Below are 14,780 nucleotides of genomic sequence, written 5' to 3'. Positions count from 1 at the left end.
AGACCTCAGACCACACCCCCACATCCTCAGTCACGGACACGGTGGGAGCTGGGGAACGGGAGGGCGTGGGGCCAGAGCTTGCCCAGGGGACAAGGCCAGGGCCAGAGCACCCTCGCCAGTTGGTGTCCATCCCAGAGGAGAGCAGAGGGCCAGGGAATGGGGTATCAGGAGTTGGTTTTAATCAGAGCAGCCCTGGCTTCTACGAGGCCGCCAGCAGGGGCACTGGGCTCTGCCTTACTGCACGCTTTGGGGTCACGACTGGTGCTGTCCCACGCAGGGCCTCCCCTTGGGGAAAGCAGGGGACGCAGAGACCGCCCCGCCCCCGTCCCCAGCCAAGACAGAGCGGAGTGAGGTGGGCGAGGCGAGGGGGCAGGTGCCAGTGGCCCTTTATTAACTGTGATCTGCAACGGAGGCGGGTCCCGCCAGCCAGCCGAGGCCGCAGCAAAGGCTCTGATGCAGGCAGTGGGGCGGGAGGCGGGGGCAGAGCTCAAGCAGGGAGAGAGGAAGGCATTGATTCTGCTCTCTAGGGGTCACAGCCAGCAGGAGAGGGAGCTGGGAGCCCAGTCCGCACCCACCTTGCTGCCCAGGGAGCTGCCCATGGGGCCTCCCTGGGCAGTCTTTGCATAGTGAGCAACCAACTGGCCTTGGCCTGGCCGAGGGCCTGAGTTGGGGAGAGGCCCAGCCGGTGCCCCAGGGCTCTGGGAAGGGGAATGCAGAAGGCATCAGAGGGCCCTGGGTAGTGAGCCAAGGCCCCATGGGTCTAGCCGGAGGTGGTGGGGGGGAAGGCTGGCGAGGGGGCAGGGCTGAGCTGCAGGCGCCTCCCCTAGCAGCAGGCAGAGCTGGGGGTCAAAGTGGTCCTTGAGTCCAGAGAAAAGACGTGAAACAAAGTGAGAAGGAGATCATTGTAGAAAACCCCTCAGTCAGTGACAAAGGATGTCGGATGCAGGGGTGGGAAGAGCCACACCCCTGCCACCCGCTGTGGGAAAGGGGGGGGGAATGGGTGGGGCTACGGGGCACGAGGGCCTGCATGGCCAGCCACACGGCCTCGGGACATCCGCACCCAGCCAGGGCTAAGGCCCCAGGCCAGAGCCCCCCAAGCACCCAAGAAGCCCAGCCTGGATGCTGGGGTCACTAAGTGAGGTACGCGGGTTGATTCCCTGGATGGGCGGCCCCTTCTGCCCTCGCCACGTGCTGGTGGCCAGCCACCAGCCCCAGGGCCTAGTGGAGGGGTTCTGGGGATGTGGGAGGGCCCCTACTAGCAGGTCAGTGTTCTTGGGCAGTAAAGTGGGGGCACAAGGTGACACAGGCCCTGAGGGCAGAGTGGGGCACCAAGCAGCATGGGCCCCAGGGATAGAGGGGCATGAGGTGACAAGGGCCTGGGGGAGCAGAGAGGGCACGAGGTGATGTGGGGCCTTGAGAGTGGTTTGTGACACGAGCCAACCCAGGCCCCCTAGGGAGGGGTCACCCGAAGACACAGGGTCCCTGGGTGGGGTGATGCAGCACCTCCCAGGGGAGACATGGAGCTTCAGAAGACTCAGTGCTGGGGTCCTGCTCTGGGCCGTGGGGGTCAGGGCAGCTCCGAGGGGGGCAGAGCAGGCAGCAGGGCTCCAGGAGCTCCGGGGCTCTCAGGAAATGGGCCGGTGGGGGTCCCGCCAAGGCCCTGCCACCCTAGCTCTCATCCAGGTGGAGGCTGATGAACTCCTGGATGCACCTGCGGTACTGGAGCTCGGTGGGGCTGCTGCCAGCCAGGGGCCCCGGCTGGCCAGGAGGCGCCTCGGCCTCACGCATCTCCTCGGCCATGCGTGCCAGACGGAGACTGGAGGAGAGAGGGCCACGTGAGGCGCTTCCACCCGCCGCCCACTTCCTGCCGCCCGGCCCCCGCCACCCCCGTGCTGTGCTCACAGCGTGACGATGTCTGCATTCGCCTCCTGCACCGCAATGCTCAGTGGGTCCTGCTGCGTGTGGTCCAAGGCATGCTGGTCCGCCCCCCGCTTCAAGAACAGGCAGACCTGGCTGAGGGTGGAGGGGCAAGTCGGGGCAGGCCCTGGGCAGGTCCTGGCAGGCGACCCGGGTCCACGGGGGGCAAGGGGGGGTGGGGAAGGGGAGGGTGGGGGAGGAGGGGTGGGAGGGGAGGGTGGGGGAGGAGGGGGCAGGGGTGCGGCCCACCCACGACTTACCCGGTGCGGCCCAGGAGCGTGGCATGGTGCAGGGGCGCCCGACCCCGGCTGTCTCTTTGGTTCACGTCCGCTCCGTTTTGCAGGAGGAATTCACAGATGATCAAGGAACCCTGGGGGTGGGGTGGGGGGTGGGTTCAAACCAAGCGGAGCCACAGAAATGGTCCCTTGCAGGGCCCCTGTCCCCCCACCCCCTACCCCCCAACCCCCGCCCCACGCCTCCCTGGGTGCCTCAGCAGGACCGAGCCCGGGCCTCAGCAGAGGGCGAGGGCCCCGCGTGCGCGCCGTGGAAGGGTGCAAACCCGCGCCCACTTACCCCCAGCACGGCCTGCACCAGCGGCGTCTTGCCCTCGTCCTCCGCGTCAGCCCAGTTGACCTCGGCTCCTTGCGCCAGAGCCGCGGCCAGTGCGGGGAGGTCTCTAGTGCGCGCCGCGCGGTGCGCCAGTAGCCCGGGGTGCAGCTCGCGCACGTCCGCCAGGCCCCAGGCCTCCGCCTCTCCATCTGCCTCGCCGCTGGACTCCTCTGACTCGGCACCCTCTGCGAGGAGGGGGCGGTCAGGGCCGTTGACCTGGCCCGCGGTGGGGGACAGGTGGCCCGGGACTGGGGAGCTGCACACCCACCCTCCTCAGTGACGCGGTCCACCACGGAGCCCACGCCGAAGGCCAGGACATCCGAGCTGCCGTCGGAGCTGCCCCCTAAGCCGCTGTCGCTGCTCAGACCTGCAGGGTGCGCAAGCAGAGGAGGTCCTGAGCGCTTCTGCCTGCTCCCACAGCCCTGCGGGAAGGCTGGCACCCTACCCACCCTCCGGGGGATGCTGGGGGGTGAGGGAGAGGGGAGCCCTGCCCAGAATGGGAGGAAAGGGGAGAGAATCAAGTAACAGCTTGAGAGAGCCAGTATCGCCTGTCCCCCAGGAGCACAGCCACAGGTGGAAGTCCGCCCTCTCAGGTCAGCCCTAGCTGTGGCCGGTGCAGGCTAGGCGGTCACCGCCCAGAGGTGGGGTCTTTGCCAAGCCCCAGACACAGCCCCAGGCCACAGCGAGCCAACTTGGCCCTGCTCACCCAAGGGCATCCCTCACAGATGAAACCAGGCTGAGGGGTGGTGAGACAGCGCTCTCTGCTGCCTGAGGGGACCTCCGTCACCCCAGCAGCCTGGCCAGTTCTTGGCCCCGACCTACGCCTTCTGCCCACACGCCCCAGGCCGGTGGGTGTGGGTGCTGACAGACGGTTAACGGGGTGAGCCCTGACTTGTAGCATTTGCACCCCCAACTCCCGCAGGGGTTGGGGAAGATGCACACAACTGTCTCTCAGGATCCGGCCCAGCCGCCAGCAGGCACGCGCACGTGTGCATGGGCACACGCCCACACACACCTACGCACTCACAGGCGGTCACCTGTGCGCACGGTCACGCCCTTACACACATTCCTGTGTGCCCACAGCACACGCGCCCACATCACTCCTGAGGGCCATGGCCCCAGCCTCCAAGCCCGTGGCCAAATTACCCCCGGCCCCTCAAGATACTGTCCCAGCCTCAGCCCTGCTTGACCTCCAAACTCTCCCCATCCCCACACCAGTCCCTCCTGCAAGGAAAGCCCGTCCCTCCGGTCCCTGAGCGAGCGGCCGAGGCTGTCCCGCACTCATCCACCCTCCAGGCGAGTGTGCCTGGCTCCTGCCCTGCTGCCCCTGCTGAGCGGGGGTGTGGGTGGGGGGGGGTGGGCAGCAGGGGACTTACTGCGTGGACCGGCTGCAGCAGCCCCCGCGTCGAAGTAGGAGAAGAGGGAGTCCAGCTCATCCGGGCAGAAGAGGGAGTCCCTGCGGAACCTGGGCTCTGTGGAGCCTGCAGGGCAGGAACCAGGCTGTGGTGGGAGGTGGGCAGAGCTTGGGGTGCCCCTGAGCCCTGCCCCCGCCTCCTACCACCCCCCCACACCCCGGCCTCCCTGGGATCCAGAGTCTGGAGGCTCACGCCCTGCCCAGGCCTGTGAGCTGGGGCGCACCTGCCAGACCCTCCCACCTGAGCACAGAGCAGCCACAGAGGGCGGGACGGGCTCCATCCGGATTTTGCTGCGGCGGGTGGTGTGGGCACGGGGGGAGCTGTGGTGGCGTGGGCACTTCTGCGCCCGCCAGCGCCGTGGGGCCTCCCGGGCCGGTGCCGAGGGCGGCTTCCGCACGAACTTCTTTTCCACGTATTTGTCCTTGATCCAAGCCTCCTTGTCCTGCCTGGACCAGGACTGGACATGAGGCTGCACTTGTGGGCCGGGGGTCCCCTGGCCCTGCCCAGGCTGCCCCCCACCTCACCTGGGGCTGCTGGCCGTGGGCTTCCTGCTGCCCGGCCCTGCGCACTGGGCCTCGTAGATCTGGTTCACAGTGCTGTTTCCCAGCTCACACATCAGCTGGCAAGAGAGGGTGGTGCGGGCATCAGCCCAGCTCACTGAACGCCCCCCAAGCTTGCAGACCTGGCTCCCGCCCCCGACCCGCTGCCCCCAGCCATCCAGAGGCCTGTGACGGCCCCCCACACCTTCAGCAGCTCCGGCTCCCACGAGTCCAGGGTCAGGGACCGCACCTTGGAACAGTGGACGCCCAGGCTCCTGGATGGTGAGGTGGGGGGAGGGGGAGTCAGGGCACGCCTTGGTCCCCGTGCCCCACCTGGCCACCCAGTGGTCCCACCTGTGGATGCCCGAGCACTCGATGCAGAGCAGCACGCCCAGGTTGATGCTGGCCCAGCGCGGGTCCGGCCGCCCGCAGTCGCCGCACTGGCTGTTCCCAGCCACGTGCTGCATGCGCTGCAGCACACTCTCGCCCTTGGCGCTGCGTTCCCGAGAGTCCGTGGCAGAGTCGATGCTGCTTGTGGACGGGGACGCCGTGCGGTCCAGCCTCTGGAGACAGGGTGAGGGGTCGCTCAGCCCCACGGGAGCTCCAGCCCCAGTCTCCCCAGCGGGGCCCCTCCTCCTCCCCAGACGCAGGTGCTGGCACAGGCCAAGGCCCCTGAGGCCTGAGCCCGCGCCCGCATGTGTGCACACACGCTCACGTGCGCGTACACACGATGCACACGCGTGCTGGCGTGCGGCCTGCGGGAGGTGTGCGCGCGTGTGCAGGGCGCTGGAGGGCCCACCTCGCGGTAGCAGCTGTCAGGGCTCTCCCGGTAGGCGGACGCGATGCTGGCTTGCACAGCCTGAACCCACGCCTGCCGCAGCTTCTCCGAGTCGGCCTGCAGCATGCAGCTCCTGCGGGGAAGGGCCGTCAGGCCGCGCGGGCAGGGGCTCCCTCCGCGCCCGCCCTGGGCCGGGCCTCCTCACTTGGTGGGCGACACGACCTCAAAGCAGAACCTGCGCTCGACGTCCTCACAGGGCTTCACGGAGCAGAGCCGGAGGTCGTCCACCACCACGGTCAGCACGTCCTGCGGGCGGCACCGCCGTGGCCCTCGCACTCAGTGCCCAGCCCTGCCCCGCACCGACCGCCCATCCACTGCTCTGCTCAAGAGACGCCGACCGCCTGAGACTTGAGTGGCCTCTGTCCCTGGCCACTCGGGCTTTGGTGCCTGTCAGCACCCTCAGCCCTGTGACGCCCCCCACCGATCGCCCACCCCAAGGCCCGGTGGGGAGGCCCCAGGCGTTGCTGCCTGGGCCCAGCGCACCTTGAGCTTCTTCTGGTAGACCAGCTGGCTGTTCTGGATGGAGAACCAGCGCCTGGGCAGGGGGATGGGCCAGGAGGGGTCAGGCCGGGCCGGCCCCCATGCCTGCCCCACACTCCCTGAGGAAGGGCCCTCCCTTACCGGTTCCATGTCTTGAAGGCGTTGCTGGCCCTCTTGAAGAGGTAGCCCTCCATCACCACACCACTGGGAGCGTCCACGTCAAACTCCACCTTGGGCTCATCGTAGGAGAAGTCCTGGGGGTGGTTGGAGCCCAGCCCCCAGTGAGCACCCACCCGCGGCTGCGGGGACACTGCCGCCCTCTCGGGCTGCCCCAGAGGCGAGGTGGGGGGGCATCTTCACAGCCGCTTCCTGACCCAAAACCCCGTGGGGGCAGATGCCTCCCGTCACAGCTGGGGGCCCGGAGAGCTCCAGCCCCCACCCCCCAGCCTGGCAGAGCAGCAGGCTCTGGGATCAGGAAGGAAGCTGTCCCCCATTCATGTCGCCAGCTGGGCTGCCCTGACCAGCCTGACAGAGCTCCATTCACGCGGGCTGGGGAGACACTGAGCGTTGTCCTGGGCGTCCGGCAGTGGGAGAGGAGGCCCAGCCACCTGCTCCCCTGGCTGAGTGGGGGCGGGAAGGGACAGCTGCAGCTGCTCCCGAAGGGGACGAAGGGGACGAAGGGGACGCGGTCCCAGCTCAGCCACCTCCGCTGGAGCGGGCCGCGCGTCCGGAGCTGCGCCGGGGCCGTGGAGGTGTCCTTGGTGCTGAAACGCCGCGGGGCGGGAAGGGCAGAGGCCCTGCCCACCGGGGGCCCCTCCCCCCGGGGTGGGCGCCCACTCACCTGCAGCAGCGTCTGAGGGCGAGAGCAGGAGAGGTGGGAGGAGGGGGAGAGCCAGTGAGCGAAGCCCCGCCCCCTCCCTGCCGGCTGGGTACGCCAGCTCCCGCCCCGCAGCCCGTCTCTGCCCCCGGCCGCGCCCGGCCAGCTGTGGCCGCAGTAGGATCCCCGTCCCAGCTGCAGCCCCAGCGTCTGTGGGCTGAGGGGGCTGGCGCTGGCGTCTAAGTGACCGTTCCACTGTGCTGAGACCCTGAGGGTGGGGACCCCCGCCTCTGACTGCAGTTCAAAGATCAGAGTCAGCCTGGGGAGGGACGGGGCGCGTGTCCGTGCGCTGGGCCCCCCAGGTCCTCGCGTGGAGCAGGGTGAGGGGCAGTGGACCCGGGGCCCCTTGCGGGGGCGACCAGGGCTGCAGGGCCTCACCCGCTGCTGGATGGCGGCATGCTTGCGCTCCATTTCCCGCTTTTCCACTGCCGAGTCGATCACCAGCTGGTCCAGCTGTGGGGAAGGGCACAGAGAGGGACGTGGACCCCCTCCCCTGACAAGCTGGCCCCAGGGCCCCCTCCCCGCAGGCTCACCTCAGCCGCCAGCTTCTTCATGTAGGGGTCCAGCTGGTGCAGCAGGCTGTAGCCCTGCTGGAAGAAGCTGTACTGGGCGTGCATGAAGGACAGCATCTGGGGGGTGGGGGGGGCACGCAGGTGAGGCCCCGCCCCCAGGGGCAGTGGCCGGGGCCCCAGCTTTTGCACCCACACCCAGCACGCCTGCGGCACGTGCCTATTCTTGAGGGCAACCCCTCTCCCTCATCCAGCACTCACAGAGTCCAAAATCTCAAACTTCTTCTTGGCTTGGAGAACGTTGATCTGCCGGGGGAGGAGTGAACAGGCGAAGGGGTGTCAGGGCCAAGGTCGGACCACGACCTGGACCTTGCCACACTGTCCACTCAGGGTGCTGTGGTCCCCCAAGACCTCCAGCTCATCTTCAGCTCCCTGAACTGGTGCCCATCCATCCTCTTGTGGTCGCAGTTCAGGACATTGGGTCCCTCCCATAGGCAAAAACCACAAATTCTCTCCCTTGCTCCAAGTCCCTCCAAGCCCTGCCTCAGCAAGGCCTTCGAGGCCTCCGCCCCCTGCAGCCCACAGCCCTGGCTTGTCCCTAGCCCAACCCCACCTCGGGCCTTTGCGTGGGCATCCGCCCCCCATGTCCATTCCCAAGCATCTCAAGTTTTCTCAAGCCAGAGGGGCCCCTCCAGACAGCAGCTCCCTGTCTGCAGGGACACGGGAACGCCCAGGGGCTGACCTGGAGTACGTAGTCCAGCGCCAGGTGGCGGAAGCACTTCCGGGCGAGGACCAGGGCACCCGCGGCCTCCTCCGCCTCATGCGGCCGGTGCCTTGGGGCCTGCGCGTTCCTCGCCAGGGACAGCTCCATGTCCTCCCGGACCCTGTCGAACTGCTTCTTAGTCTCCTTGAACTTGCGCACGTCTCTGGAGGCCGGTGGGCGTCAGATCAGGGGGTCCGAGGAGGGGTGCACGTGGGGTCTCCCACCTCTAGGGAATGCTCTCCCTGCTCCCAGCCCCTCTGTGCCCTGAGCCTCCAGCCCCGCTGCCCCACCCCCTAGCCACCGCTCACTGCCTCTTCCTTCTCAGGCCCCTCCCCCTCACTCCCGGGATTGGTCCAGCCTGGGGGGACCCCCAGCCTCACCCCGCTCCAGACTCTCCACTCTGGGGGTTCCCCAGCTGTACACACAGCACTGAGCTGAGACCCCTGCCAAGGCCCCTGGACCCTCCCAGATCAAGCGTAGCTGCGTCTGCTCCCCCTTCCAGCGTGGGTGTCACCCTGACACCTCCTGGGGCCGGGAGAGGCCAGGCCTCCCTCGGGGCCACTCACTCTTTGACGAAGTTGTGGAGCTGCTGCCGCACAGACCTCTGGGCCTGGTCAAACAGGATCTGGGGGCAAAGGAGGGTACGGGTGTCAGGCGTCTGTCCCCACATGACCCCAGAGGCCAGGCCCCAGGCCCCTCAGGTGAGAACCAGGGAAAGGCCCGTCCAGCCCCACCCTCACAGAGCCGGCCTCGCAGGGTCACAGGCCCCCAGGCCTGGGTCGGTGGCCAGAGGCGACAGCTGTGACCACCTGCCCGTCCCCCCCACCTGGCTCTCAGCCAGACTAGAAGCCAACGCTGTCGCAGATGGACCCCCTCCTATGGTCCACCCCACATCAGCCCGGACAGGGCAGGCGCACACAGGGACACCCATCGCTGCCCGGCATTGGGAGGCCACCTGGGGGATGCCCAGCCCTGCAATAAGAAGGATGGAGATGCAGCCGGAGCTCCTGAGTAATCTGGCCCGGGGGCAGGGTGGGGCCTCCCTGCAGCATTGGCCGGACCCAAAATCAGACCCCAGAGAGAGCTGGGGCCTAACCAGGAACAGACAGACAGACACACGGGGCAGGACGACAAGCCATCCGGCGCTGGTTTATTTCTGAACTTCCCCTACAGGGGATGGGCCCCTTGTTTAGTCTGGGGCTCTGGTTTCCAGGCCACGGTCTGACCACCCACGTGTGCCTCGGTCTGTTCTGTGTGTCCACAGTGGGGGCCCTGAGGGGCTCGAGGTCACGCAGACCCAGTCTGGGTAGCAGCAGGGTTGGGAGTCATCTGGTAGCTGTGGGGTCAGCCTGGGAGATGCTTTCGTTGCCTGGCCCATGACCCCTGCCGGGTGGCCCTGGATGACCCTCTAAGGCCTTGCCCACCCCAAGCCCCCGCTGCCCTCAGCCCCGGGCAGGGTCGAGGTGCCTCCCGGCTGGCTGTCTGGCCCTCACCTGGGACACAGCATTGTCTCAGCGATGTGCCGCCCCCCACCCCCACCCCCGGCCAGATTGCAGGAGCAGAAACGTGGCCTCCCCCACCGCCCGCCCCTGCCAGCTCAGCTCAAGCACGGGAGCCAGCCCAGAGCCTTCCAGGCTGGGCGGGGCCTGCAGGGAGCCCGCAGGGGTGGGGGCAGGGGCTGCCTGGGATGGGGGTGGATGGGACGACAGATCAGGAAGCCGCCGGGTGGGTGGGCCCTGCCCTATCCTCCCCTCCGCCCCCCCATTGCCCCCACCCGGCCAGGGCTCACCATGTGGTAGGTGACCATCTCCTGCAGGCTGTCTCCGAACCTCTGCAGACATTCCTGGGGGCAGGGTGGGTGGGTGGGGGAAGACCCTTGCTCAGATGGGATGGCTGTGCCCCCAGTGTCCGGCACCTCCCGCCCACAGGCCGCAGCCCAGCGCAGACGCCCACCTGCTCCCAAGGCCAGGGCACCCTGAGGGGCTGTCTGCCCTCGCCCGCCCCTGACTAGAGGTCAGAGGTCAGCTGCCCCCTCACCGAGATGACGGTGTCGCCCTGGCACTGCTGGGACAAGTCACGGACGCCACTCACGAAGAGCCTATTGGTGGTGACGTAGGCCTTGCCAGCCTCGATCACGCCGCTGCACAGCTTCACCAGCTGCGGACAGGACGACGGATGGGGCAACACTCACGCCACCAAGAGGCCAGGACACACGGGCAGGGACCCAGACAGGGCAGCCGGAATTCAGCTCAGGGTCGGGTCTGTCAGTGCCCAGGACACAGCTGCCCCCGAGCAGCCCCGGGCGGGAAGGGAAGGCCACTGCCCGCCCGCCCGCCCACCCTCCTGAGCCCACCTGGCACTGGGGGACAGCTTGGCATGCCCCAGGCCTCGGCTCCAGGGTGGGAGGTGGGAGGGAAGCCAAGAGCAGGGAACCCAGGGCCAGGGGGGGCGTGTGGTCCTGGACAAGGGTCAGCAGGACCCAGCCAGCGAGGGGCTCAGGGGTGCCACCCCTCCTTCCTCCCTCTGGCTTTGAAGCCTGTGCCCTCCTCCCTCCCCTGCCTGTGCCCTTGGCCCCTAACCCAGGCACTCGGAGGCACAGCCCCCTGGCAGCTGCCCCCGCCCCCCGCCAAGGTCCCCCACCCTGCTTGGCTTGGCGGGAGGAGACCCGGCAGACACAAGTGTGTGTGTGGGATGTACACCCCGGTATGGGTGTGACAGGCCGGTGATGGACAGGCCCACGTGCTGTGCACACGCATACTCGCGCTCACACTGGTGGCCATGGGTGAGCTGGGCCAGGGCCGCGTGGGGGACAGGGAGAGTAGCCCCGGGCCCTCCATGTGCCCCCAAGCCCCCCTCACCTTGTCCAGTTTGGCCTCGATCTCAACCACATCCGTTTCCACCTCGTCGATAGTTGCCCTGCGACAGGGACAGGGTGGCTGGAGACCCGCCTGCAGCGAGCCTCCCCCACTGACTCAGCTCAGCCTCGTCTCCCAGGCACCTCCCCAAAGGGGTCAGCAGTGGGAAGGGGCTACTCTGCCGATGGCCACTGGCTCCTGCAGGCCCACCTGCCTCCACACGCCCCTCAGACAGACCAGGAGGTGGAGGGTGGCGGTGAGGGGGGATGGAAGAGGGAGGGGGAGAGGGGACAGGACTGGGACCATGACTCCAGAGCCGCAGAGCCACCAGGGCCCACTGCCACCCCAGGCACATAGAGGCCCAGTTGGCTGTGACGCCCCCATCTGGAGTCTGTGGACGGGCGGGGGGTGGGGGGGAAGGGGGTGGTCAGACAGGTCCCTAGCACAGAGGGAGCGGCCGGGGTCCCGTGGAGGTGCACATGCAGGGCCTCGCTGGTCACCCCCCCCCCCGGCCCAGCCCCTGCACCTCTCCAGGGCTCAGGGTTGACCCCGAACCCCATCTGGACCCCCCCCACCCCTAGCTTCTGCGGCAGCCCACCCCGGCCTGGGGCTGGCAGGCCCCGGGGCAGACCAGTCTCAGCAGCTCTGCGGCCCCGAGGGACGCCTGCAGAGGCGTGCCCCTACCTCCTGCCTGCTCCCCAAGCTCAGAATACCAGGTAGGCCTCGTCTGCCTGGCAGGAGCAGTGGGCCAGACCCCGGAGGAGCCCACTCCCACGGGCGCAGCCTGCCAATGGGGCTGCCTTGGGGAGGGAAGAGTTAACGTCTGACATCACCAGAGAAGCCAGTGGACAGAGAATCCCGGAAGGCAAGGCGAGAGGCAGATGGATCAGGCACGTGACAACCCCCAACACTCCGGGAACAGGAAATAGGGAAATAGGGCCAGGATCCTGCCCTCCCCGCCCCACTCAGCTGGCGAGCTGGGCCCATCTGGCCTCCGGGGGACCAGGGACAACAGGGAAGGAGCTCCGGCCAGGGCCAGGGCAGGGCCAGGCAGAGGGGCGGTCCAGGTCTAGCGGCCCGTCGCTGGCCCCTCGCTGCCCCCCAGCTGGCAGAGGAGGGGCGTGTTCCAGGCTTTCCCAGGCCTGGGGGGAGGGACTTAGTCCCTCACGCGGGGTGCAGTTCGGGACGCCCTCAATTAGGAGGTATGGGGTGAGTGCCAGGCTGCCCCGTCAGGACCCTTGGACCGTCCCACCACCCTCCTCCTCTCTGAGCAGCCCCTATCCCTTCCCCACGGGCTGAGGGGCGTCTGAGTTCCAGAGAAGGAAGGGGTCAGAGGGGACATCCGCTTGGACCGGTGGTGGCCCACGGCCTGCAGGTGCCCCCGCCTGAGACTGCAGGACCCTGACGGCTGCTGTAGCCTCCCCCTCCCCCTCCCCCTCCGAGGGTCCCAGGGCAGGGAAGGACCACCCACCCAGAAGAGGGGGATGAGGCTCAGCCGCCCCACCTGCCCTGGCCAGCTGCGTGGAGAGCTGTCACCCTTGGGCTGGGATGGGGGGTTTGTCCCTAGAGAGCTGGTGAAGATGGGATGCACCAGAGGCTGACAAGTGTGCTCATGGGGACAAGGTGGGCGCTCAGCAGACAGTCCGTCCCGGGGGCCCCACGCCCCTCAGGTCTCTCCTCCCCACCCCCATGGACCAAGGCCTCCTCTCCTGCTCTCCCTCCAGGATTTCCTCAACAGCTTGGATGCTGGGGAAGAGGGTGAGGCCAGCTCCCCCACCAGAGCCATGACTCAGCGCCTGAAGCCCCACCCAGGGGAGGGGGCACCAAAAACAAGGGGTGAGCGGCACCCCGCCGGTCTGAGAGAGTCTGGACCCCTCCAGCCACGTGCATCCCGGGGCTGTGGGGCTTCCCCAGGCCAAGAGCGCGTAGGCAGGGTCCCCCTTCCCAGGGCTGGGGCTCCCATCGCTGACCACACTCTCCTGCCTGGCCCCGCCCTAACCCCCTGCCCCCAGGCTGGCCTCCAGGAAGTCCAGGTTACATCCTCAGTGGCACTGACAAGGGGACCCCAGAAAAGCCTCAAAAGCCATCACACCTCAGCCCAACCAAAACCCACCCAGTGCAGCTTCTGTGGCCCAAGGTCGGGGGATCTCCTTGGACCCCAGCCGGGTGGGTCTTGGCTGGGCACTCTCAAAGGAAGCCTGGCAAAGCCCAGGCGCTGCTGCACCCACTGCCGCACCGTGGGTGCCACCAGCGAGCAGGCTGGTGTGGGAGGGAAGGCCTGGAGGCGAATGGGGTGCCAGCAGCCCTGATCCAGCCGGGCAAGCTGGGCCTGGGCCCCTCCGCGACGGGAGGGGGAGCACGAGGCTCCGCAGCCGGGGGCCAGGGTGACGCTGCGGTGCTTCGGCCAGGACCAGGCCCCCTGCTGCGGCCCTGGCTACACCTCCGCCCGCCGCCTGGGCCGTGCTGGGGGCCCAGGATCACGGGTGCCGAGTCGCTTACACCCCTCCCTCAAGCAGTCAGGAACAGAAGATGGGAGAACACAGAGGGTGGCCCTCAGCACTCTGCCCGGGGCCTGGGGCCACTCTCTGGTCCGACCCCTACCCCTCATCCAGCCTTTCTTGGCCTTTGTTGCTGACCCCTCGTGTGGCGGTTGGGCAAGGGGCTGGCTCTAGGGAGTCGGGGGTAAGGGTACTGATGCTGAGGCCCTCCAGACACCCACACACAGGCCCTCTGGCTAACACACCCCAAAGACCCAGCGCATGCGCGCGCACACTCACGCACGGCCAAGTGCGAGTGTGCAGAGGCATGGCAGATATGCACACGTGCCATCAAACATGCATGCACGCAGCAGCGCAACGCACACGCAAAAGGGTGTACTCGTGGATACCGTGTATAGACACGTACCCCGTGCTGAGATGCACACAGGAACAAACTAACGTATGCTTAGTGCCTAAACTCACACTTTTATGATACACACCTACTATGCATCTGTATTCACACCCAGAGGTGACACATGCACACATGTGCGTGCACCCAGCACTAGTCTGGACGCACGCATCAAGTAGCCAGTCCAGGGGTGCACAGCTCACCCACACATTCACGTCCAAGGTCTGGCACCTCAAGGGAGGGTGCAGAGAGGCAGAACTCACACGTGTGCACCCGAGCACGAGCACAAGCATGAGCACCTGACACACGGGAGGTGCCCCGTTAAAGCAGATGCGCGCGCACCATGAACGTGTTCACAGGGATAAGCCCGCCTGCACTCCCAGGAAGGACTACAAGCACAAACCCAGGGCCGGCCACAGCGCAGACCTCCACCAGTCCCTGGAACCCAGTCTGCTCTGGTAGCGCCCACCCTGCCAGGTGCCTAGGTCACCCCTGCCAAGCAGCCGCCCGAGGCCCTAACCGAGGCTCCGGCTGCCTGCCCCCTTGACTGCTCTGGGCACGAGGACCAAGACAGATTCCATGGGCAGACGCCCCACGCACGCAAACGACCCTGGCCACAGCCGGGCTGCAGCGCCCGGCTAGGTCTCTGCCCTGTGCAGGTGGCCAGCACGAAGGTGCAGACACAAAGCGGGGCGGACACTCCCACGGAGAGGTGGCCGCGCCGGCGGCCGCCCCGCCCCACGCGCGCACCCTCCGCGCGCGGCGACCAGCACAAGGGGCATCTTTTGTTCCGGGCTCTCGGGCCGGGGCGCTGCGGGCTTTGTACAAGACGTGTCCTCCTGCTCTCGCCTCCGGCCCCGGCGCCGGGCACAAAGGTGGCACCGGCGCCCCCGCCCGCGCCCATCCCCCGGCGGCCCCGGGTGCCCCGAGGGGCGGCGACCCCGCGGATCACAAAGGGCCGCGCCGCGCCCCGGGGGCGCACCTGAAGCGCGGCGAGTCCTTGATGCACTCCTCGAACTCCACCGTCATGGCTGCGGCGGCGCGAGGCGCTCACTGGCACGAGGACCGCGGCGCCCCGAGCGGCATCCCCTG

General features: G+C 68.0%; 1 protein-coding gene across 3 annotated transcripts; it reads right to left on the bottom strand.

The window, feature by feature from the left end:
• Positions 1-157: 157 nt before the first annotated feature.
• ACAP3 (ArfGAP with coiled-coil, ankyrin repeat and PH domains 3) lies at positions 158-14,780 on the bottom strand. Of its 3 annotated transcripts, XM_029217923.1 has the most exons (24): positions 14,671-14,780; positions 10,806-10,863; positions 9,985-10,104; positions 9,737-9,790; positions 8,514-8,572; positions 7,927-8,110; positions 7,446-7,490; positions 7,209-7,304; positions 7,054-7,128; positions 6,640-6,651; positions 5,940-6,052; positions 5,802-5,853; positions 5,464-5,564; positions 5,280-5,391; positions 4,835-5,043; positions 4,686-4,755; positions 4,466-4,560; positions 4,182-4,387; positions 3,903-4,007; positions 2,795-2,893; positions 2,491-2,711; positions 2,178-2,287; positions 1,903-2,013; positions 158-1,816 (listed from the first exon to the last, which is right to left on the bottom strand). In XM_029217923.1, exons 1-24 carry the CDS (start codon positions 14,715-14,717, stop codon positions 1,669-1,671), a joined length of 2,502 nt encoding a protein of 833 aa, XP_029073756.1. In that variant the 5' UTR covers positions 14,718-14,780; the 3' UTR covers positions 158-1,668. The 3 variants fall into 3 exon arrangements, with proteins under 3 accessions (XP_029073756.1, XP_029073755.1, XP_029073757.1); XM_029217922.1 differs by having other exon boundaries at positions 370-1,816; positions 6,640-7,128; XM_029217924.1 differs by lacking the exons at positions 8,514-8,572; positions 9,737-9,790; positions 9,985-10,104; positions 10,806-10,863; positions 14,671-14,780 and having other exon boundaries at positions 370-1,816; positions 6,640-6,934; positions 7,927-8,022.

Source organism: Monodon monoceros, unplaced genomic scaffold (genome assembly GCF_005190385.1).
Source record: "Monodon monoceros isolate NGI ecotype Baffin Bay Population unplaced genomic scaffold, NGI_Narwhal_1 Super_Scaffold_12, whole genome shotgun sequence".
Classification (NCBI taxonomy): domain Eukaryota; kingdom Metazoa; phylum Chordata; class Mammalia; order Artiodactyla; family Monodontidae; genus Monodon; species Monodon monoceros.
This window is presented reverse-complemented; position numbering and strand designations above follow the sequence as displayed.